The 23,516-nt window shown below is 39.6% G+C and overlaps 1 protein-coding gene across 1 annotated transcript in view; it reads right to left on the reverse strand.

The window, feature by feature from the left end:
* The window catches only part of RAD18 (RAD18 E3 ubiquitin protein ligase), a 106,993-nt gene that overhangs the window by 57,227 nt on the left and 26,250 nt on the right, over nt 1-23,516 (reverse strand). The window contains exons 3-7 of the mRNA XM_014544688.1: nt 22,583-22,644; nt 21,326-21,396; nt 11,650-11,984; nt 10,033-10,132; nt 5,173-5,357 (exon numbers count right to left, since the gene is read on the reverse strand). Coding sequence (XP_014400174.1) covers nt 5,173-5,357; nt 10,033-10,132; nt 11,650-11,984; nt 21,326-21,396; nt 22,583-22,644 — 753 coding nt within the window. The remainder of the gene's footprint in view (nt 1-5,172; nt 5,358-10,032; nt 10,133-11,649; nt 11,985-21,325; nt 21,397-22,582; nt 22,645-23,516) is intronic.

The raw sequence follows: 23,516 nt of genomic DNA on the forward strand, positions 1-23,516 counted from the left end.
TCCAGAAGGTCGTCCGGAAGGATGTCTGGTCTAATTAGCATATTATGATTTTATTATATATATAATAATATATATGCATATATATATAAAATAAAGAAGCTCCCACTGGCCAAATATGGAAAAACATAAAACCAATATAAGGGTGACCATAAGTTATAAATATGTGAATCTACACTGATTATAGACTAAGAAAAAAAAACAAGAGGGCTCTTATTTTCAGAATCATGGCAAGTGGCAACTGGCAAATGTGAAAGGAATGCTGACGTTAGAAAATGATCATTTTGCAACTATCAGAGAAAATAAAATTACCAATGAATGCTAAATACTGGGGTAATATTTTAATGATATATAGAATATTTTTATGGTATTAAAATGTTATTATACAGACTTCTTATTAGTATCAAGGGGGAGACTATACAATGGAGAAATTGACAAGGTGATCAAACCTGCAATCACATTGAGGGGCACAAAGATGTTGAATATCTCTGGCTGTTACTGATGTTCTGAAAAGGACAGAACATTACTTATATTGTGTTCATAGAGTATTGAGACCAATCAAATACAGGAAGGAGTAGCCAGCAGTTCATCAACATTCAGGAATGTGCAACCTGAATGTTATTATAAGAAAACTAGAGGCCCGGTGCACAAAAATTCGTGCATTGGAGGGGAGGTCCCTCAGCCCGGCCTGCCCCTTCTCACAGTCTGGGAGCCCTCAGGGGATGTCCTACTGACAGTGGGCCTAAGCCACAGTCTGGCCTCCCTTTGTGGGAGGTGACTGGGCCAATCATGGGAAGGCTTTGCCCCCATCATCCCACTGCTGCTGCCACTGCTGGCCACTGCCACTGCCGGCTTCTGCGGCTGCCGGCCCTGGGCCCTCGCTTCTTAGCACTGGCCCCGCCCCCTGCCCACTGGTGGGTGGGGAGCAATCTGGGGCCAGGCCGGCTGGGGGAGGGGCTGTGAGAGGTTGAGGCACAGCAGGTCACACCCCGTCCAGCCTCTGCAGAGGCACAGCCCTGGGACCGGGCCTGTGTCGCTGCCTCTGTGGAAGGGGCAGCACTGAGACCCAGACTGCAGCCCCCTCTCCTGCTGCCTCTGCAGAAGGGATCCAGGCACTGGAACGGCCCGCGCACGGGCCTCTCCTGCGCCGCCTCTGTGAAAGGGGCAGCACCACCGGCTCCACTCCCACTCCCACAGCAGCGCTGCCTCCACTTCGTAGCTGCTGCAGCTTTGTCCAAATGGATATCCGGAAGACGTCTGGCCTAATTAGCATATTACCCTTTTATTAGTATAGATATTAGACAAAGTCAAAATGAGAAACAGTTTATTTGAGGGAGAAAAACAAAACACAAAGACTATATTCTTTTACTAGTAAAATGCCAGTGTCATAAAAAGACAAAGAAAGGCTGTTCCAAATTGAAAAAGATTGAAAAGATATTACAACTGAATGCAGTATGTGATCCAAAACCAGATCATGCACTGGAGGGGAAGAAAATCTACAAAGGCCATTTTTGAGTCCATTGCTGAAACCGGAATAACAAGTAGTAGCAACGATGTAAAGAAACTGGAACCCTCACCCACTACTATCGGGATGTAAAATGTTGTGGCCACACTGGAAAACAGACTGGCAATTCCTCAAAATGTTCAGAGTTTTACCAATTGACCCAGCAATTTCACTCCTAGGTACGTATTCAAGAGAAATATAAACATATGTCCACATAAAAGCGTGTACAAGAATGTTCACAGCAGGATTAGTCATAACAGCCAAAATGTGGAAAAATCCCAAATGTCAATCAATTGATGAATGGGCAAAAAATGTGGCATATCCATACAATGAAATATTATTCAGCAATAAAAAGAAAAAATGAGGTACTGACCATGGAAAAACCTTGAAAATATATTAAGTGAAAGAAGTCAGTCACAGAAAAGCCAACTATTTTATGATTTCATTTAAATGAAATGAACTTCCAGTTTCCAGCTCTGCTTGTAAAAAGCCTGGAAGTTGCCACTCAGTCCTAAAAACAAGTTAAAGGCTGAAAAGAGCTAATGGACCTCTCACAGAAGATAAAATGATGTAGCCATTAAAAACAGGCTGGCAATTTCTTATATATTTAAGTATATATAACCCACATGACGCAGCAATTCTACTCCTGGGTATTTATCACAGAGAAATGCAAAAATCTGTAAGCCCATGTTCATGACAGCTTTACTCATAACAGCCAAAAATTGGAGACAGACTAGGCATCTATTAATATGCAATACAGCCATACAATAAATGCAACACCGGGACAAACCTCAAAAGCACTGTGCTGAGTGAAAGAAGCCAGATACAAAAACGATATGCTGTACCATTTGTATTAATGCCATTTATCTGGCATTTTAGAAAAGGCAAAACTTCAGGGACATAAAAGAATCAGTATTTCCCAGGATCTAGGGTAAGGGAGAGGAAATTTACTGCAAAGAGGCAGAAGAACTTTTGGGGGTGCATAGTTTTAACTGAAGTGATGGCTAAATGACTATATATACATTTGTCATAATTTATTAAACTATACACTTTAAAATGATTAATTACGTAAGTAAGTTATACCTCAATTTTTAAAATACACACATAATGTCCTGGCCAGGTGCCTCGGTTGGTTGAAGATAAACTAAATTCATGAATTGGAAGATACTGTATAGCTATCAACTTTCCCCAAAGTGATCTATAGACTCAATGTAATCCCAACCCAAGCAGGTTTTTTCTTGATGGAAATTTGCAAGCTTCTTCTAAAATTTATATGAAAATGCAAAGGGCCTAGAAAAACTGAGGCAATCTCAATAAACAGCAAAGCTGGAGGAAGTACATTACCAGACAGCAAGATCTATTATAAATTAAAATTAAGACAGTACACTGCTGATAAATAAATCACTCAATAAACAATGTCCAGACACACGTATAGTTAGCTGATTGTCAACGAAAACATACTGACAATTCACTGGGGAAAGAATGGTTTTTCAATAAATGATGCTGTGTCAAATGGCTATCTATACAGAAAAAACACACACAAAAGAATCTCGCTCTGTAATTAACAACATATGCTAAAATCATTTCAGATAAACTGTAGGTCAAAATGTAAAAGCAGTAACAATAAAACTTTTAGAAGAAAACAAGAGAAGATCCTCATGATCTTGTGGTAGGCAAGGATATAAAAAGCATACACCAAAAAGAAAAATGCAACTAATTGGATTATATTGAAACTAAGAACTTCTTCTCAACCGAAACCATTAACAATGAAAAAGCGAAATGGAAGAAGAGATTTAATATATATATATACATCCAGCAAGATGTATATCCAGAAAATTTCATGTACTCCCACAAATAAGAAAAAATAGATCCACAGCATAGAAAAATTGGCCATTAAGACCTAAATGGATATTTTACCAAAGAGGATATCCAGATGGCCAATAACCATATAAAAATGTACTGAACATTATAAATCATTAGGGAAATGTGAATTAAAACCATAATGAAAGATTCAAATGGATCCATTAGAAGAGCCAAAATGGAAAATTGACTATACTAATGTTGTTAAGAATGTGGAAAAACTGGAACTCTCACATCCTCCTGATGACAATGTACATTGGCACTGAGTTCTTGGCTGTATCCACAAAAGCTAAACATCTGCAAAAACATACTATTCCATTCGTAGGTATATATATTCAAAAAATTTGTGTGCCTGAATATACAGAGATACACAAAGATTATTCATAGCAGCATAATTTTGATGAGCCAAAGAGTGGAAAAATCCAAATGTCCATCAACCATTGAATGGATAGTGAGGTACAGTAGAATACTCTACAGCAACAACAAAATCACAAATGTACACAAAAACATGAATGAAACTTATAAACATAATGTTGCACACACATATTTTACATGTGTGTGCAAATACAGATTCAAATAATTTATATAAGCTATCTATTATTCCATTTATAAAGATAAATTATAAGCTAAAACAGGCAAAATAAATATATAGTGGTCAAGATAGTGATCATCTGTGAGAACGAAGGTGACAGTAATTGGGAGGGGAGGACAGGGGCTTCTGGATGTTGATGGTAATCTGAGTAGTATACAAAGACATTTGCCCTTTGTGAAACTTATTTCATAATAATTCACCAAACAATATACTTATAATTTGTGTATTTTTCTGTTCGCATAGTATACTTTAATTTTTTTTAATTGAAATATGTGTGTGGTTAAGTGAAAGGAACAAATGATTAAATAGTGTGTACGGCTTAATATTAAATAGTCATGCACTGCTTAATAAGGATACGCTGTGAGAAATGTGCCATTAGGCGATTTTGTTGTGCAAATATCACAGAGTGCACTTACACAAACCTAGATGGTAAAGTCTGCTGCACACCTAGGCTAAATGATATAGCCTATTGCTCTTACGCTACAAGCCTGTGCATGTTACTAGGCAATTATAACATAATGGTAAGTATTTGTGTAATGCATTACATTATGAGGTCATAACATGACATTTCAACAACTACAACATCACTAGGCCATAGGAATTTTTCACCTCCATTACAATCTTAAGAAACTACTGTCCTATCTGTGACCCATCATTAACCAAAATGTTCTGTGGCGTCTGACTATAAAATACTAACAATTTTATAAGACAATAATGATCAAGGACATATGTTTACCTATAATAATCATAATGGTAACATTTATTGAACACTAACTACTTGCTAAGGCACTATGCTAGGCATTTTATATGCATTTTTTTAATCTATTCCTCTCAAAAACACTATGAAGTAGGTAGTGTCATAACCCTTATTTTATGGATACGAAAACTGAGATAAGGAACTTAAGGCACTTGCCCAAAGTCACACAGTCTTAGAGCTGCAAAGATGGGACTATAACCCAGGTTCTCTAGATCAACTCTACCCCACACTCTCTCTGGAAAGACACATAAGCCACTGGCAGCAGTAACTGCTTCTGAGAAGGGAATGGGGACCGAGAATGGCTATCATAGTATATCTGGTACCTTCTGAAGGAATGCATTTGCATGTCTTACCTATTTTCAAAAATGTACCTATTCAAAAGTGTTTTCTATGGTTATAATCCCTGAGCTACACAAACGGCTTTATCCAGGACACGCATAACTCATTGTTTTATTGCTTTACCTGATTTAGGATGCAAAGCATCACACTGGGCATTATACATGTGAACAAATTCTTGGTGCCTTTTAATGAGCTGTTGTTTATTTCCTTGAATAGATAATCCATGCTGTTTTAGCTTTTTCTTTAAATCACGATCTGATAGCAAATTATATACAGTTTTGGGCAGCGGCTTCCTTTTGTGACCAGAACTAAAAAGGGGAAAAAAAAGATCACTAAGGGTTATTGTGAATCATCAAATGCTTTTCATGTAAAATAGTAATTTACCTTCTGACTCAATACCAGTTGACTGAGAGAACACGATCATTAAGATAAAAATGGGGGGGGGGGAATGAAATTTACAAATAAAGTTAAAAGTGTTCAACATGACCCATCTGAGGTGCCAGTGGGACATTCAGATTGAGGGGTCTAGGTGACAGCAAACTTAGAGAAACTTAGGTCTCAGAAAGAGGTCAGTCCTAAAGATGTAGACCTGGGCCTCACATAGAAGGCTTGTGAACTAAATGCTATGAGAACTTCACCAAGAACCACACTTACATAGACTTATGCAATTCTCTATCTCTTTAAAGCATGCTTTTCCTAAAATGTGCCTATGGTTTCCATGCAAAAGCCCTATAAAAGCCAGTTATATCAGATGATTAGAGTACAAATGCTATTGAGTATTAAGCTATGGATTTAACATTATTATCATATACTAGAGGCTCCAGCATGAAATTCATGCAAGGGGCTCAGCCCCCACCACTGCAGCAGCTGCCTCTGCCTCAGCCCCCCGCCTGCCACGGCTTGGTCTGGTCTGGTCTAATTAGCATATTACGCTTTTATTATTATAGAAGACAGCTTCTTTAGAAGAAGTTTTGATCCACAGGCAAAAATGCCCCTCAAACCCAAGGCAATCATATTGCAAAAGCAGTAGATGAAATAAAAGAACACCTGTTGGGACGATTAGCTTTACCCAACTCATTACCACTAATGAAAAGAGAATTCAGAAAATTGACAGGTAGATGATATTCTTGTAGTATCATCTTAAAAGAACACAATTGAAAACAACAGCAAAAACCACAACAGGGGTTTATTCTCTTCAACTTACGTTAATTATACTAACAAATATATAAGGCATTACAAGAAGTGTATTAGCAAAATCACCACCTGGCTCTTCATTCTTTTTTCATAATTAATATACTGATCAGCACTAAGATACAATTTTAAATATAACAAAGCCCTATAAAATGACTTTATTTTACTCCCTCCAAAATACCTGTTAATAAACATTATTTGTTAAAATGGAATGGAAGTTAAGCTGCCTATGGGTAACAATAACTTGAGGCAATTTTATAAACATGAACAAGTTAATGAGTTTTAATCTGATTGCAATCTGTTTCTCCGAGTGCATCACCCACCTCACTCAACACTATGGCTTTCAGATGCTTAATAAATATGTATTCCAGGCAGTCGGTACAAATCATTTTAAACAAGACTATCAAAGGTTCAGGAAAAAATTAATAGGAAGTTGAAAGCAATAGGTTTATTTTAAAAAAAACCCACAAAATTATACAAAGGACTTCCATATACCTATTAACAAAAGGCCATGCTACCCAAATTCGAGTGTATCTCACAGCCTCCCCGAAGAGCTTATTTAGAATGCAGATTCTGTCACTTCTCCACACCACCCCCAACTCACTTGGTCCTAAAGTGGAGACGTAAATCTATATTAATAAGGTTTCACAGGGTAAAACTGATCCAAATAGTAAAGAAGATAATGAGAGATATGGTACAGTTATATATAGACTGAAAATAGACATTTCTCTACTAAATTATTCCCTGGATAAATTATTTCTTTTATATTCTAATAAAGTCTAAAAGCCAGAGATAACTATTTAACTGCAGAAAGACCTGTAAACCTTCAACAGATTACATTTTTTTCTGAAAATTGCATTTGTTATAACAGACAGCCTATTGAACTCAATGAGACTGATACAATTATAGCTAAATAAAACTTCAGTAGGCAGTCAGAGCTGAAACATTCTGTATGAGTTTATACAAGCACATTATGAAGAACAACTCACTAAGTCTGTATATTTAAAATACTTACTTTATCAAGGATAGATGATTAACTTAAGACTATGAAATTCTAATGAAAAACTGTACTGTTTGCTGGCATTTGCAATGAAAAGCGCCAGCAGAAATCAACCATTTCTACCAAGGATGTTAAATCTAAAGCCTGATAAATGTTTCCCAAAACATGAAAATGACATTGATCCTTCTTCCATGATTTAGTGAAACGGAATAACACACTAAGAGTCCTGAGAATCTGAAGACATCAAAAGAAAGAGCATTCTTTGAATCAACTCTGATATGAATCTACACAGAATGGATAAGGGTGGGCATCCACATCGAGGAACGGCCTGTCAGGGTGTTGTGGAGAAGAATTTTTACATGTCAGAGACTCTTTAATGTGAACAGACCCCAGGACCAAGATGTAACTTCTTTAAAGAGAAATGTGGCTCAATGTTTCCCTAAGTGCATCTTCACAAACACTAGTTTCACAAGATATGAGTTATGAGGACAAATAGGTTTGGGAGTGAAATAAATTTAGAAGGTACTGGATTAAAGAAAAATCCAACAATGACGTTTAACGTAGGACTTCTCAGAGCCTTCAATACACTAACTTGTATAGTCGTCCTGAGGGAGAGATTGGGTTTGCGGTGCTTCTCAGCTGCACAACAGAGCAACTGGCAGGACTATAGCATCCCATGGAGCAGGGTTGGAACAACCAATGGAACTTGAACTTAATTATACATGGGTGCATATGTCTTTGGATTAATTGAAAGAGTTAAATGCGTTAGAAGAAATATGATGGATGCATCTAGTAAAACAGCAGTCTAAGCAAGGTATCAGTGTTGATTCCTAACTTTTCAAGGAGAAAATGCTCAGCCTCTATATTCCCAACTCTTTCTTTAGGAAGAAACATTTCTAAAGAGAAATGCAGGTCATCAGGTTCTCATGGCTTATGGGAAATAATCCTTGGGATGACCCAGCTTCATTTATTCCAAACCTCAACTAACATAGTAACCTGAAAAAAAATCTAAATTTTATTCTCGTCAACAAATTTTCCCACTAGGAGGGAGTGCTGTGCACACAAGACTGCGTAGGAATTTGTGGCGGCACCTGGGGGCCTAGAGGCCACCATGGATGAGAGGCAGGGACGAAGGGGGAGGTCAGGTGAAGCAGCACAACCCCCAGGCCCCCCATCTCTCCTTAAATGCAGCACAGCCAATTTTATCTATTTTATATGTTTTAGGTCACAGTAAGATTTCACTTGAAAAAAGTGCTATCAACTCTCAAACTAAAAACACAATAAGAACTGTCAATTAATGCCTCCACTGTAAATTAATACCTTTTGTAAGTTATAATGGCATGAGTTTGTCCCCTGGAATCTGACTTCATTCCATATTTACTCATAAAAATTGTGACACCATTTTATCTTTAATCACAATAAAACAGTAAAAGGTCCTGCCTTATTAACATGGTTTTTGGAAAATACTCTTCCAAGTCCTTCAAAACAGACCAAACAGTAAGAGCCAATCATTCTATTCACCCCACTCCCAGATACCATCAATTTCTTCAGTTCCCCTCATCTCCTTTTCCAAATCTCTCTGAATTATCACCTACTGCCCCCCCTCCCCCGCTTCAGAAGAATTCTTTCTACACATCAAGGACAACTTCATGACTGGACTCTTCATCTCTTATGACCCCAATCTTGTGCCATCTATCATCTGATCTCTCCCCTGGAGACAGTGGAAAAAGAGAGACTGAAAGTTTAACCAATTTCTATTTTAAAAAATAAAATCTTCCTTGATCTTGATGTTTACATACTCCTTTCCCAGACTATCATCTCATCTCTCTTCTTTCCTTCATCACCAGACTCCTCTACTTTGCAGCTTCTGCTTATCATCTTCATTAACCTCTGATTCCCTAACACCCTGAAATATATCTTTCACTAAAATTTCATTCCCAAACAATTTGTATGCATAACAACAATGGCCTACATCAATAAATTACTGTAACTTTGATATATGAAGGAGGCAAAACAGAAGTTTGGGTACAAACAATGAGTTGACTACTTACTACCTATGCCCCCTGGTGGTTGGGGGCTGGGGCAGGAGAACATTCCATTTCACACATACCCTTTTGTGCCTTTTAATGTTATATATAGATAATTGCCTATTTGGAAAAAAGTTTTTGAAACTTTTTTTTTAAATTATAAAACTTACGAGCATCCTAAGAACCAAAGAAAGATTTTATATGTTCTATATTCAGAGTCTAACCTTGCTTTCTTTGGCTAAGGGGCTTTATGGTAGTTCTAAAGTTCTAAGGGAAGAATGCCCTAACTGGTTTGGCTCAGTGGATAGAGCGTCGGCCTGCGGACTGAAGGGTCCCGGGTTCGGTTCCGGTCAAGGGCATGTACCTTGGTTGCGGGCACATCCCCAATAGGGGGTGTGCAGGAGGCAGCTGATTGATGTTTCTAACTCTCTATCCCTCTCCTTTCCTCTCCGTAAAAAATCAATAAAATATATAGAGAAAAAATAAAGTTCTAAGGGAAGAAAACAAGTTAAAATAAAATTTAATCCTAAGTCACTAATTTCTTATTAAGTCAAATTTTATTAGCAGTTAAATTCAATAGTTAATCCTATTTGGCAAAGGGAATGGAAGCGTCAACTGACAGAAGTAAAGGAAAGAGCATATGGGAGAGGGACTTGGACAACTGGTCACTAGGATACAATGAACATTATATTTTCTGCCCCAAATTTATAAAGCACATGAAGCACCCAGCTAAAGCGGCTCAATGGTTATGCTTAACTTTCTTACCTTCTGAGGCTCTCCTTCTTCTCTTCACGGGATAAACAGCTGTCCAAGTGCTTATTGATGTGATCTTCTAGAATACCAACCCCGCACACAGGACATTCCACTGTATTTTTTTTTTAAAGAAAGAAAGACTTTATTGCTTGTAAAATGGTGAAAAATATTATAACATGGCATCTTTCAGAGATTAAGATAGAAAACAGAATGCCAACATGAACGTGTACTTAGAAAAGCAGAAGAGAAAAGGAATGACATCTCCAGCCAACAGGAGTGGAACAGACAGGTTACTAGGTAATGACTGAATTGTGGAAAGTCACCTAATTCAAATCCTGGGCCTAGACGAAGATACTGCAGAAAAGTTTGGAAATGTGTTTATTAGAAAACTAGCGGCCCGGTGCACAAAATTCATGCACCCAGCCTGGCCTATGCCCTCTCACAGTGTGGGAGCCCCATGATCAATTGCCCCAAAGAGGTAGGCCCCGCCCAGCCATCCAGGGCTCCTCAATGGACTGCCCCAAAGACGTAGGCCAGAGACGGGAGTCCCGCCTCTGCCGCGGGCAAGGGGCCGCGGGAACCCCGGCGGAAGCTGCGCAGAGCAGCCACCAGAACCCGCCCAGCTGTGCGCACAGCCATCTTGTGACAGTGTTGAGGACCACCTAGGCTTTTATTAGTAAGATGCTTTGGTTAAATCTTTTCTACCAAGATGTGACCAAACTATAAAACTAATCTTAGGTTTTCCCAACTCTTAGGAGGCATTCCTGCATGTTTAGCTCCGAAGCAATCATAACACCTGAGGAAGACACACTTGGCTGGGGGCAGGGTGAAGGGGTGATGGTGCAGCTAGATCAAAGCATTTACTGGTTTAAGCCAATTACTGCTCAATTTATCCATGGCTACAAATTGGTTAATTTAGCTCTCGCTTGTAAAATTAGGAAAACACAATCATTCTCCAACTGTTTCATGGATTGTGGCGATGTGTGGCGGTGTCTGGGGGCCTAGCAGCCACTCTGGGTAACAGGTAGGGACGAAGGGGAAGAGCAGATGGAGCAGCACATCTCTAAGGCAGCAAGGCCTATTTTATCTCTTCTCTCTCTTTTTCAAGTTATAGTTCCTTGTAAGATTTCATTTGAAAAAATAATGTTGCTAGAGGAAAAAAACTAACTATCAAGCTATAAACACTACCATAAGAACTGTGAATTGACAGACGGACCAAATATAAGGTATGCTAGGAAATGCAGGTAAAATTCACATACCCTTATGAACTTTAAATACTTGCTACTAATAAACTAATGTCAATCTAAATTTAATAACAACTAATAGCCTGCACTGTGTGTGCTATGTCTAAAGACCCAGGGTCCTTTAAACTTCACTGGCAAGAACAGACATGAAACAATAGGCTAAACAAGCTGACCCGCTCATCAAAAAGATAAGCAAATTATACACATGGTCCAGAAAACATGTGCTGTCACACTTTAGTGATATAAGCTATCAATATTATCTAACAAAACCAAAGAGTGGTTAGGCTCTGGATAGAGTCTAAAATGCTGCTTATTGATTCATCTGGAATGCAGGATGAGAGGATTCCCACTGAGTAAGAAAATACACGCGAAAATCATTTCCTACCTTTAGTAACTTGTTTCAAAGTCGATGTAGAGGGTGCCTCAGGAACATTAGCACCTGCGATACATGCAGCTGTCCTTTCTAAAGAAGGTGTCTCTTTGGTCTTTGTAGAACTGCTCACCTCCTTTTGAGGGTTGACTTTGCTTCCATTCTCATTTATCAACTCTGATGTAGAACCACTAGTTTCTCTGATCAAGAAATTCTCCATTAACCTGCTTCCTTGCTTTAAAGGCTGTTTGAAGACTACAGGAGTATGGGCTTTGGCAGCAATATTCTTTGAAGAGGAGGAAGCAGGAGAAATGGGTGGTGACTCTGAGGCAAGCTGCAACAAATGATTCCTTTAAGCACAAAAAACACAACGGGTAATTAAGATACCAAGTAATGTGTAGTAAGTTAAGTAACATAAGCTGTTTTCCCAATTAACACTTACTTCTATGAAATATAGAACTTACTCCATAATGACAACCAAACCAAATTGTTTCTTCTAGAATAAAATAAATAAAAAATAATATATCGAACTTTAAAAATCAGTTAATCTGTCTATTAAAAAAATGGAGGGACTTCAGATTCTGATGATGGAGAATAGCTAGTCTGAGAATTAATGTCCATTCATAAATAACTTTAAAATGTGGATAAAATATATAAAACAACTGTTTGTAAGCATGGGCTATAATCAACATAAGGCTAGAATCCCTGCAAGAAGAGAAACATGAGGTATATCCCCCAAGAATGTCCCCTGGAAGCATTTCCTGGGAGTTGCATATTAAACCGAGTCAAACATAGACCAGTGATCTCACTGGGTAGAGGGAACAGAGACCACAGGTCTAGGGGAAGGTGGCTAGGATTGGAGGGACAGGCTGTAGATAGGAGTTAGCCATGGAAAGGGAACCCCAGAAGTCTGCTTAGAAAATGTTGTCAATTCCTGATCATCTCCAAGACTGCAGAGCATAAGAGGAAAACAGGAGACACTATAGGAAACATGCCAGGAAGCTGAGGTTCCAAAGGTCAGTGGACACAGATGCTGGAAAGCTGAGATTCCAAAGTTCAGTGTTAGAAACGTGTTGGGAGTTGGAGCCCAGCCAAAGCTGAGAGACCTCGGTGTAAGACCTCAGACATTCAGTTGTAACCCGACAAAGGCCACACCTTAGGAAGAAGGATCACACCCTAGACATATAAGTAAAACTAAAATAGACCAAACCTAACAAAACACTAAACTAGGCCTACATAGGATAAAAGTGAAGAGCTGGTAACTTAAATGCCTATCAGAACAAAAAATTCAACATCTTTCAAAGGAAAAATAATTCACAGCCCCTATTATATTTTCACCCACAATGTTCAACATACAATTAAAAATTACTAGACACGCAAAGAGGCAAGAAAAGTAGGCAATAATCAAGGAAAGCAAATCCAGAAGTCATTCAAAAAGTAACTATGTCATCAAAGTAACTATGATGAATATGTTCAACAAAAAAGAGAACATAATCAAATGGATAGAAAGATAGTGTCTTGTAAGAGGGAATTAAAATCCATCCCAGGAAGGAAAAAGGCATATCACTGGAAAATAAAAAGTAATGAGGAAATTTTGTAAGTAACCAGAAAAAAATAAGACACAGCTTCTCAATCTTGGCACTATTGACAATTTGAGTCAGACAATTTTTGTTGTAAGGAACTTTTCTGTGCATTGTAGGAAGCTTAGAAGCCACTACAGCACCCACCAAATGTCAGTAGCATATCTTCCTCCCAGCCAGGTTGAGATAACCAAAATGCAGGGTGTCTACCAAAAAAGTATACAAACAATGTCTGTAGATTCTATTACATTTTGAAAATGAAATGTATTTTAATAAATACTGCCTTTGTAATTATTCAAAGTGTGTATACATTTCTTGAGGACATCCTGCATATGCTTACATTACCAAATGTCCCTTGGGGAGGGGCTAAAAGGCAAAATTACTCTCAGGTAAGAGCCATTCATAAGGGAACAACAGGAAGAAATATCATTGACTTCTCAGTATAGAGTTACCTCAAAAAAATTAAAAATGGAACTGCCTTATTATCCAGTGATTCCACTTCTGACAACATATCCTAAGAAACCCAAAAGATGGAAAAAGATGTACCATGAAAACACTAACCAAAAGAAAGCTGATGTGGCAACATTAATAGCAGACAAAATAGACTTTAAGGCAAAAGTATTATGAGAGAAATGCAAATTAAACGACAATGAGATATCTATCATCTCATAAAACTTTTTGCCTTAAAGTTTATTTTGTCTGCTATTAAAACCACAATGCTACCATTTCACACAACAGAATACCTGCAACTAAAAGGACTAACAGTACCAAATATTAAACAGGATTTGGAGCAACTGAAACGCCATACACTATTGGTGGGTGTTGCCCAACCCAATTAGAACATTGTTTGACAATTTCTTATAAAGTTCAATATCCATCTACCCTGTAAGCCAGCAATTTCATTCCTAGATATATAACTAAAATAAATGAAAAAAGATGCCTATACAAAGACTGCTCACAAATGTTCCTGGCAGCTTTTAATCATACTAGTGAAAAAGTGGTAATAATCCAAATTCATCAATAGATGAATAATGAAACTATGTTTATTCACAATGAATACCATTCAGCAATAAAAAATAATGAATACTGATACAAGCAACTGAGATGAAGTTTACTTTACGAATCTGCTAATTTCAATACTGCAATGATAAAATTATGCCCCATGCTAAAATTAAAATTCACTCATTTTTTTATGTGCCTGTCTCTAGGCGGTGGAAATATAATTGATACCAAAGTGGTCTCTGTCCTCATGAAGCTTACACTATAGTAAAGGGAAGGAGAATAGACACACCCAACATACGTGAAAAGTGCTATGGGAAGAAAAATGAGCTTCAGACTCCACAGGATGGTCACAGAAGACCTCACCGAGAAGATGACCCATGAAAAATAGAGTCCAAAGCAAGTGGAGGACTAAACCACATGGATAGCTGGGAAAACTGTTTCACCTAGAAATAAGTCAAAGTCTCTAGGGTCAGAGTATGAATATCATGTTTGAGAAACAGCAACAAGGGGGGCAGGAGGGAGGGGAGTAAGAGATCAACCAAAGGACTTGTATGCATGCATATAAGCATAACTAATGGACATAAGACACTGGGGGGTAAGGGAGGGCAGGGGATGGTCAAGGGCGGGGGGAAAAACAGGACACATATGTAATACCCTTTGTAATACTTTTAGCAAAAAAAAAAAAACAAATAAAAAAAATGGTATCTTAAGAAAAAAAAAGAAAAAGAAAAGAAACAGCAACAAGGCCAGTGTGACTGAAGCTAAAAAAAAAGGGGGGTGGGGGGGAGAAGTCGGAGATGAAGTCAGAGAGGGATCCTATTATGTAAGAAGCAGAAAACTGCCACTGAGGACTTAGGCTTTTGCTTCCAATGAGATGGGAAGCCACCTCTGGATGGTACTGAGTGTGACCTGACTTTTTATTGTAAAGGGTCACCATGGTGCTGTCCTCAGAAGAACTGTAAGAAGGCAAAGAAGAAATCAGATCACTAGGAAGTGATCACAGTAATCTAGGCTGACGCTGGCATGGGCAGAATACTGGTAAGGTGATGAAGAGCTGTCAGATTCTGCAAGTATTTTAAACACAGCCAACAGGATTTACTGATGGAATGACAGATAAATGTGAAAGAGAGAGGTCAAGGATGACTCCAAGGTTTTTGGCCTGGGCAAACGAAAGAATGGAGCTGCCATTTACTGAGAGGAGGAAGACTGTGGGAGCAGCAGATTTGGAGTGGGGGTTGGGGAGTGGCATAGGCAGTTTGGAGTTTAGTTTTGGCCATGCTGTCAAGAGTTGCTTTCAAGAGGACCAATGTGAGATGTGAGATGAGCAGTTGGATATATAAGAATAAAGTTTTGGGGGGAGATCTAGCTGAAGATATAAATTTGGAAGCCATGTATGTACAAGTGGTATTTAAAACCATGAGGTTATTTATGGCAATTTACACAGCTTAAAAATGATGGAAGGAGACTGGACTTGGGGTGGTGAACACACAATGTAATATATAGATGATGTATTATAGAATGGTACACCTGAAACCTATATAATTTTATTAAATAATGTCACCCCAATAAATTAAAAAAATAAAATAGTTTTAAAAAACATCAACCCTATTTCAACTCTTCAAAAAAAAAATAAGAGAACACTTTCTATAACATTCTATGAGGCCAGCAGTATCCTGATAACAAAGCCAGAGAAAGATTCCATAAGAAAACTATAGACCAATATTCCTTATGAATATTGATACAAAAATCCTCAACAAAATACAACTAAACCTATCTGATGGCACATTAAGAAGGATTACACACTATGAACAAATGGGATTTACCCTAGAAATGCATAGGGAAATCAAAGTATACATGCAGCACACTAATATGACAGGACTAAGGAGAACCACCACATGATCATCTCCATAGATGCAGAAAAGCACTTGACAAAACTTCAACACCCCTCATGACAAAGACACTCGGCAAATTAAGAGTAGAAGGATAGCCTGGCCGGTGTGGCTCAATGGTTGAGTGTCAACCTATGAACCAGGAGATCATGGTTGATTCCAGGTGAGGGCACATGCCCAGGCTGTGGGCTCAATCCTCAGTGGGGGCCATGCAGGAGGCGGCTGATCAATAATTCTCTCTCATCATTGATGTTTCTCTCTCTCTCCCTCTCCCTTCCTCAAAATATATATATATTTAAAAAAAAAAAGAGTAGAATAGCCTTTTCAGTAAATGTTGCTAAAACAATTGGATAGCTATATGCAAAAATTATCAACTTGAACCCATACCTTGTAATACATATAAAATTATGATATATGATTCTACTTATATAAAAACCTAGAAAATGCAACTATAGTCAACAGATTAGTGTTTGCTTGGGGATGGAGCTGTGAGGGCCAGGAGAGAGGGATCACAAAGAGGTACATAGAAACTTTTGTGGGTGATTGATAGGTTCATTACTTTGGTTGTGATAATTTCATAGGAACCAATGTCAAGACTTACCCAATTGTACACTTTAAATATGTACAGCTTATTATATGTTAATTATATCTCAATAAAGCTTTTAAAAATATTTTAAATGAGCTATGTAAAAATATTAATTCCCAAATTGATATTTAGATTTAAATTGAATTGGTAATTTTTCCTATAATTTCCATCACTGTGATGAATACATATTAAAGTGAGTTGGTATTACAATGCCTAAAGGCATTCATTATAAACACACATTTTTTGGATGAATTATGGACTTTAGAAAATTAAATCTTGCCCATTTGTTAACTATACAATAATGTTACCTCTTCAGAATGCAGCTAAAAAGAATCAAGAGTCAAAATAGGTCTTTGGGTGGACAGGGGCAATCCTAAAATCCATGCAATCAAGCCCATGGACTTCTGTAACTAGTGAAACTCCCTGCAAGTGCCTGTTCTGATCTGAAACATGCAAATAGCAATTTAAAACTATTTAGTTAGATGGGCAGAAGCCTACCACAGCACAAATTCTTATTAGCACCTTAGGGCATAAACATGTAATAGGATAGCACTATATTAACAGAGGTACAATCTACACTAATAAAAGAGAAAGATGCAACTTGATCGTACCTTCGCAACGCCCACCAGCCAATCAGGAGTGAGTATGCAAATTAACCCAACAAAGATGGCGGGTTAATTTGCATATGCAGGCGCTGAGCGGCCAGGGGCGGGACGCTTGCGTCGTTGCCATGGTGACAATGCAGGCTTTCTGCACCACCCCAGCTGCTCTGGGCCTCTGGGCAGCATGGGAAGGCAGAAAGGTGGCTGCAGCCAGAGTGAAGGCGGTGCCGGCAGCCAGGGAAAGGAAGGCCCATTCTTGCACGAATCTTCCTGCATCGGGCCTCTAGTATATATAATAATAGGGATGTTAGTAGGTGCCTTTGTTCCAGGTACTATCCTGGGTATCATCTACACTAATAAAAGAGAAACATGGTAATTGGCGTACGACCGCTACCCTTCCCATTGGCTAATCAGGGAGATATGTAAATTAACTGTCAGCCAAGATGGCGGCTGGCAGCCAGGCAGCTGGAAGCGAACATGAGGCTTGCTTCCTTCATTGAAGGAGGAAGCCAACGTTCCCCGCCTGCGCCTGCGCTGCCGGCCTCTGAGCTGGCAGTTTGAAACTTTGTAACACTTTCAGCCGGCCGGGATCTCAGAGCTAAAGTTATACATTGTTTCGATTATAGAACCAGCAGCGGAAGCCTCAGAGCTAGAGCCAGAGCTAAAGCTGGCCCAGAATAAAAAAACTGATGGGCCCTGCTCTGTGCGTGACAGAGGGGAGCTCCCCAACCCCCTGATGGGCCCTGCTCTGTGCGTGACAGAGGGGAGCTCCCCAACCCCCTGATGGGCCCTGCTCTGTGCGTGACAGAGGGGAGCTCCCCAACCCCCTGATGGGCCCTGCTCTGTGCGTGACAGAGGGGAGCTCCCCAACCCCCTGATGGGCCCTGCTCTGTGCGTGACAGAGGGGAGCTCCCCAACCCCCTGATGGGCCCTGCTCTGTGCGTGACAGAGGGGAGCTCCCCAACCCCCTGATGGGCCCTGCTCTGTGCGTGACAGAGGGGAGCTCCCCAACCCCCTGATGGGCCCTGCTCTGTGCGTGACAGAGGGGAGCTCCCCAACCCCCTGATGGGCCCTGCTCTGTGCGTGACAGAGGGGAGCTCCCCAACCCCCTGATGGGCCCTGCTCTGTGCGTGACAGAGGGGAGCTCCCCAACCCCCTGATGGGCCCTGCTCTGTGCGTGACAGAGGGGAGCTCCCCAACCCCCTGATGGGCCCTGCTCTGTGCGTGACAGAGGGGAGCTCCCCAACCCCCTGATGGGCCCTGCTCTGTGCGTGACAGAGGGGAGCTCCCCAACCCCCTGATGGGCCCTGCTCTGTGCGTGACAGAGGGGAGCTCCCCAACCCCCTGATGGGCCCTGCTCTGTGCGTGACAGAGGGGAGCTCCCCAACCCCCTGATGGGCCCTGCTCTGTGCGTGACAGAGGGGAGCTCCCCAACCCCCTGATGGGCCCTGCTCTGTGCGTGACAGAGGGGAGCTCCCCAACCCCCTGATGGGCCCTGCTCTGTGCATGACAGGGGGCGGCGCCCCAACTCCCCAATCAGCCCTGCTCTGAGCCCAACCAGGGGCTGCACCTAGGGATTGGGCCTGCCCTCTGCCACCCGGGAGCGGGCCTAAGCCAGCAGGTCGTTATCTCCCGAGTGGTCCCAGACTGCAAGAGGGCACAGGCCGGGCTGAGGAACCCCCTCCCCCCCCCCCCGAGTGCACAAATTTTTGTGCACCGGGCCCCTAGTTTTGTATAACTCTTCATTTCTAATTCTTACAACAATCTCTCAAAGTATCAACAATATTGTTCCCACTTTTCAGATGTGGAACAGTGGTCAAAAAGGTTCAACATCTCGATCACATTCACATTAGAACTAGTAGGGCCAAGACTGGAATATACTTCTACTTTAAATTTCACCATAAGAAAAGATGAAATTATATTCTACATACTTTTGTGAGATGCTAAGGGAATTATCTATCACAGTTATAATCTAAAATGTTTAACTTCTTAAACGTGGAGTTAATACATGGAGGAAAATTCATACCTCAATGGTGAATAAACCAAAGTATTAAATTATGCTCTACTCTCTCAATTCATAAAAATAATGATATAGATGTAGACTGGCTGCTATGCAAAAATACAGAAACAGTATTTTCTTACTTAGGTCAAGAATGACATTCCACTAAAACAAACATATCTTAATTAAATTTTGTTCAACACACAGTTTCTTAAGGCCATTATTTTAAATAAAATTGAGTTGAGAAAAAACAACACTGTTCTTTAAAATAAAAGGCAAAAGTTAGAAGAAAATGTAAGATGTGCATGTCAGCCTGTGTCTGAAAACCTCTAGAATTATTTCCAATACCCTTTTGTTATCCCATTTAGAATATTAAAGTTTTAAAAATTATGTCATAAAATGGCAATGAAAAGACAGGAAGAAACAAAATCAACAAACAATATAAATATCTTACATTTTGTCATAAAAGTAAACATCTTCCCTCATCCACTGTAAACCAGATTTTAAATAAGTAATAAAATTAGCTTGAATTTCATTCCTAATTTTGCAAATGAGATACCACAGTGCTTTAGACATGACAAATGTCAGAGGAATGCTCACCATAAGGCAACTCCAAGGCTAACAAAAGAAGTAAATAAAATCCACCCCAAATCTACAGAGAATGCTTCCCACTCCACCACACCACTGTAATGAATAACTAAATAACCTATTCCTTTTGGGAGGGAGGACGGGGAGAGTTCAGTCATTCCAAGGCCTCCCTTTAAGTTACCAAAAGGTCTGTGAACCCAAAGATACTGATCGCTTCTCTTCCACAACACTCCCTTTTTCTTAGCAGGGAGGTTGTTATGTTTTCAGTAACAGCTAAAGAGAAAAAATAAGCCTGAGATACAATTATACTGTCTCAAAAATTCCTTTCCAAGACATGACTCCAACTTTTCTCACAGGCTTCAAAATCAAATTGACTGAAAGACTTTAACATTAAAAAAGCAATAACTTTGATTATGAGAATCAGAGAATCTCAGAGTTTCTTCATCTAGGAAAGCTTACCACCTTTTTATGATTTTCCTTAGGGAAATAACTAACGAGCCAATTTCTAGAATGTCATATTTGTAAGTGCAGAGTACTAAATTTGATCGTTTTTTAGGATCAATCATTGTACAATTCTACTGAAGAAATCTCTTTACATTTTTAGACGCAATGTAATATACATCCAAGAATGCTCCAAAAGCCTGGAAGTCATACACTAAGTACATGGGTACCTACCATTAACTAAACAGTATATTCTTAATAAAAATTCCTACTTCACTTGCATGCTTTAAACTAAAAATAATTCAAGATGCTGTTTGGTAAAACATGCCTTTTAATATCCCTTTAGGTGAACAAACTCACCTTCACCATCATGCATTTCAGTTAAGAAGAAAAGCTACATTTCTGACTTTAATAAAGTGGCTAGTACATATTTCACATGGCACATCATTTTATACATGCTAAGAAAATCAGATTAAGAATGAACAGATTAATATGTAATGGACACAGAAACAATTATAGATGTACATGTATACATGGGTTAGTAAACACATAAATACACATGCACATGTTGCCCAGCTCTGTCCACGAAGAGGGCCTAGAAGCAATGACACCCCAGTAACAATGAGCACAGCCCACTCCAGATCCTCATTTCTAAACACCATTCTCCAATAAAAGGAACCAGGGCTCCTTGGGAAATGGCTGACTCTAGGCCTGGGGCAGGAAAAATAAAAAATGAACTGGAGTATCTTTGTAGTACCCAAAAGTAAGTGCATGCTCAAATCTGCATTTTAACTCTTGTTTTTCAAAACAGGTGGATTCTGTTAAGTAGAGGGAGACAATCCCATTACAATTAAATTGTCCATGCTTGATTAATAACTGTTGCTGCCTCCCTACTTTACCCCAAATACGCAACCCTGCTTCCCTAATCCCCAAAAGTGCAGAGTAAAGAGGGGACACATAAAAGGCGAAAGTAGTTAGGGGTTAGTCACAAAATCACATCATACCGTGCAAAATTCAAGCTTTTTACCAGTTCATCCAATGAGCGGTTATTTTTCAGGTCTGGCTCTGTGACTGTCTAGAACAGAAAAACAACAGATGGAAAAAAGTCATAAACAATAATTTACTTGTCATGATCTTGTTTTTGAAAATGTGTGACCCATCCTCCCGAGACTTCCCATCCCATTAAATCTTCCAGGAAAGCCTCAAAATAAAGTTTATTTATCTCACACTAATATGGTATTTAAAAACAGAGTTAGTATCAGCCAACTGAAAGTCTGATAAAAGTTCTACAAAGCATATATACTCTGTACTAAGGTAAAACTTAATATGAGTGAGGATGCCAACACTCAGCTTTACCAAACATTTCTCCCGAAGAACAGAAAAGATGCTCTCTTAAAAACAAGATTGGTTTTTAGGAATGCAAGAGGAAAATGGTAAATCCAGTAGTTATTTAGCATAAATGGAATACAGTTCATCTCCCTGATGATACCATCTTGACAAAGACAGTGTGCCTGATGTTGTAAAAGCTTAGACTCGAGAAACAAACTATCATTTCTTACATAGGGTTTTTACATAATAGCTCAGAGGAGTTCAATGGCATCCTCACACCATGAACCCAACGGAACTAGAACCCAAGCCCCTTTAACTAGTCCAAGTGTCCTTGCTGTTAGGCTTTACTGTCTCTTTTACTTCTTTCTTTACTCCTATTAATGTCTACTTTCCCTTTTAACCTACCTTTTCATCTATTTCCACTACTTGAAAAGCTTCAGAAACCACTAACAAAACTAACAACAAATTTCCTAGTGTTGTCCCTGAAGGTCTGTTTTGGGAAAGACGTAAGGGACCAGTTAGGCTGGGTTCAGCTCAATGGCCATGAATCTTTGCCTTCTGCACAAATACTTACACCAGTCACTTGCAAATAATAATCCTACTATCAGATTTCCTATGCAATGTGAGAAATAATAACAAGTGAAAAGCCATAAAAAAATGGGTCTTAACATTTTATGAGTGCTACATTCTGGCCTTAAAATTAGTTTTTCCTCCTAAAATACATTTAGGTCATCAGAAGTCCCCATAAAAACTTGAACAAAGCACAGTTCTCCATATATGTGTTTTAGAGGTCCTTTCTCTCAAAATGTCTTTTTTATAGCTCAATTCAATACTTACACATCTTCCCTTGGGCTTCTGCATACACATGAAGCAGAAATGTTTGCACCACTGAATAAGTTTTTTAAAAAACAAAAAAGGAAAGAACAACTTACCACACAACAAGTTGGACACTGTGTTTTATAGGACAAAAATTTTCTTATACAGAGAGAACAGTCTGCAAAAACATAAATGCAACATAAATTAGTTAAGCTATATTAATAGTACAGGAATCTGACTTCTAACAAAATCTGACATAAGGTGTAGAATATTTCCATCATCTAAGGCAGCGGTCACCAACCAGTGGTCCATGGACCACTGGTGGTCTGTGAGGTCTGAAAGGTTGGCAACCACAAATAAGGTATCTCTATATATAAAAGCCTATAGAGAACGACCAGAACGACCAGTTGCTATGATGCGCACTGAATACCAGGGGGCAGACGCTCAATGCAGGAGCTGCCCCCTAGTGGTCAGTGCGCTCCCACAGCCAACCTCCCATGCCAGCCAACTTCCTGCAGCTCCTCTCCAAACCCCTCCCCCTGCCTGGCCGGCCCCTGATAGGCCTCAATCGCTGGCCAGGCCGAGGGACCCCACCCATGCACAAATTTGTGCACCGGGCCTCTAGTATCATTATAATATCAAAATTCTAGTACCTCTACTCTACCTATGCACATTTGCAAATGTGATTAAGTAGCATTTTTAGGAGAGAGAAGCATATCTACACTAATAAAAGAGAAACATGGTAATTGGCGTACCACCGCTACCCTTTTCATTGGCTAATCAGTGACTATATGCAAATTAACTGTCAGCCAAGATGGCGGCTGGCAGCCAGGCAGCTGGAAGCGAACGTGAGGCTTGCTTCAGTGACTGCAGACTCCAACGTTCCCCGCCTGCGCTGCCAGCCTCTGAGCTGGCAGTTTGAAACTTTGTAACACTTTCAGCCGGCCGGGATCTCAGAGCTGGAGTTATACATTGTTTCGATTATAGAACCAGCAGCGGAAGCCTCAGAGCTAGAGCCAGAGCTAAAGCTGGCCCAGAATAAAAAAAAAA

This window comes from Myotis brandtii, unplaced genomic scaffold (genome assembly GCF_000412655.1).
Source record: "Myotis brandtii unplaced genomic scaffold, ASM41265v1 scaffold378, whole genome shotgun sequence".
Taxonomy (NCBI): domain Eukaryota; kingdom Metazoa; phylum Chordata; class Mammalia; order Chiroptera; family Vespertilionidae; genus Myotis; species Myotis brandtii.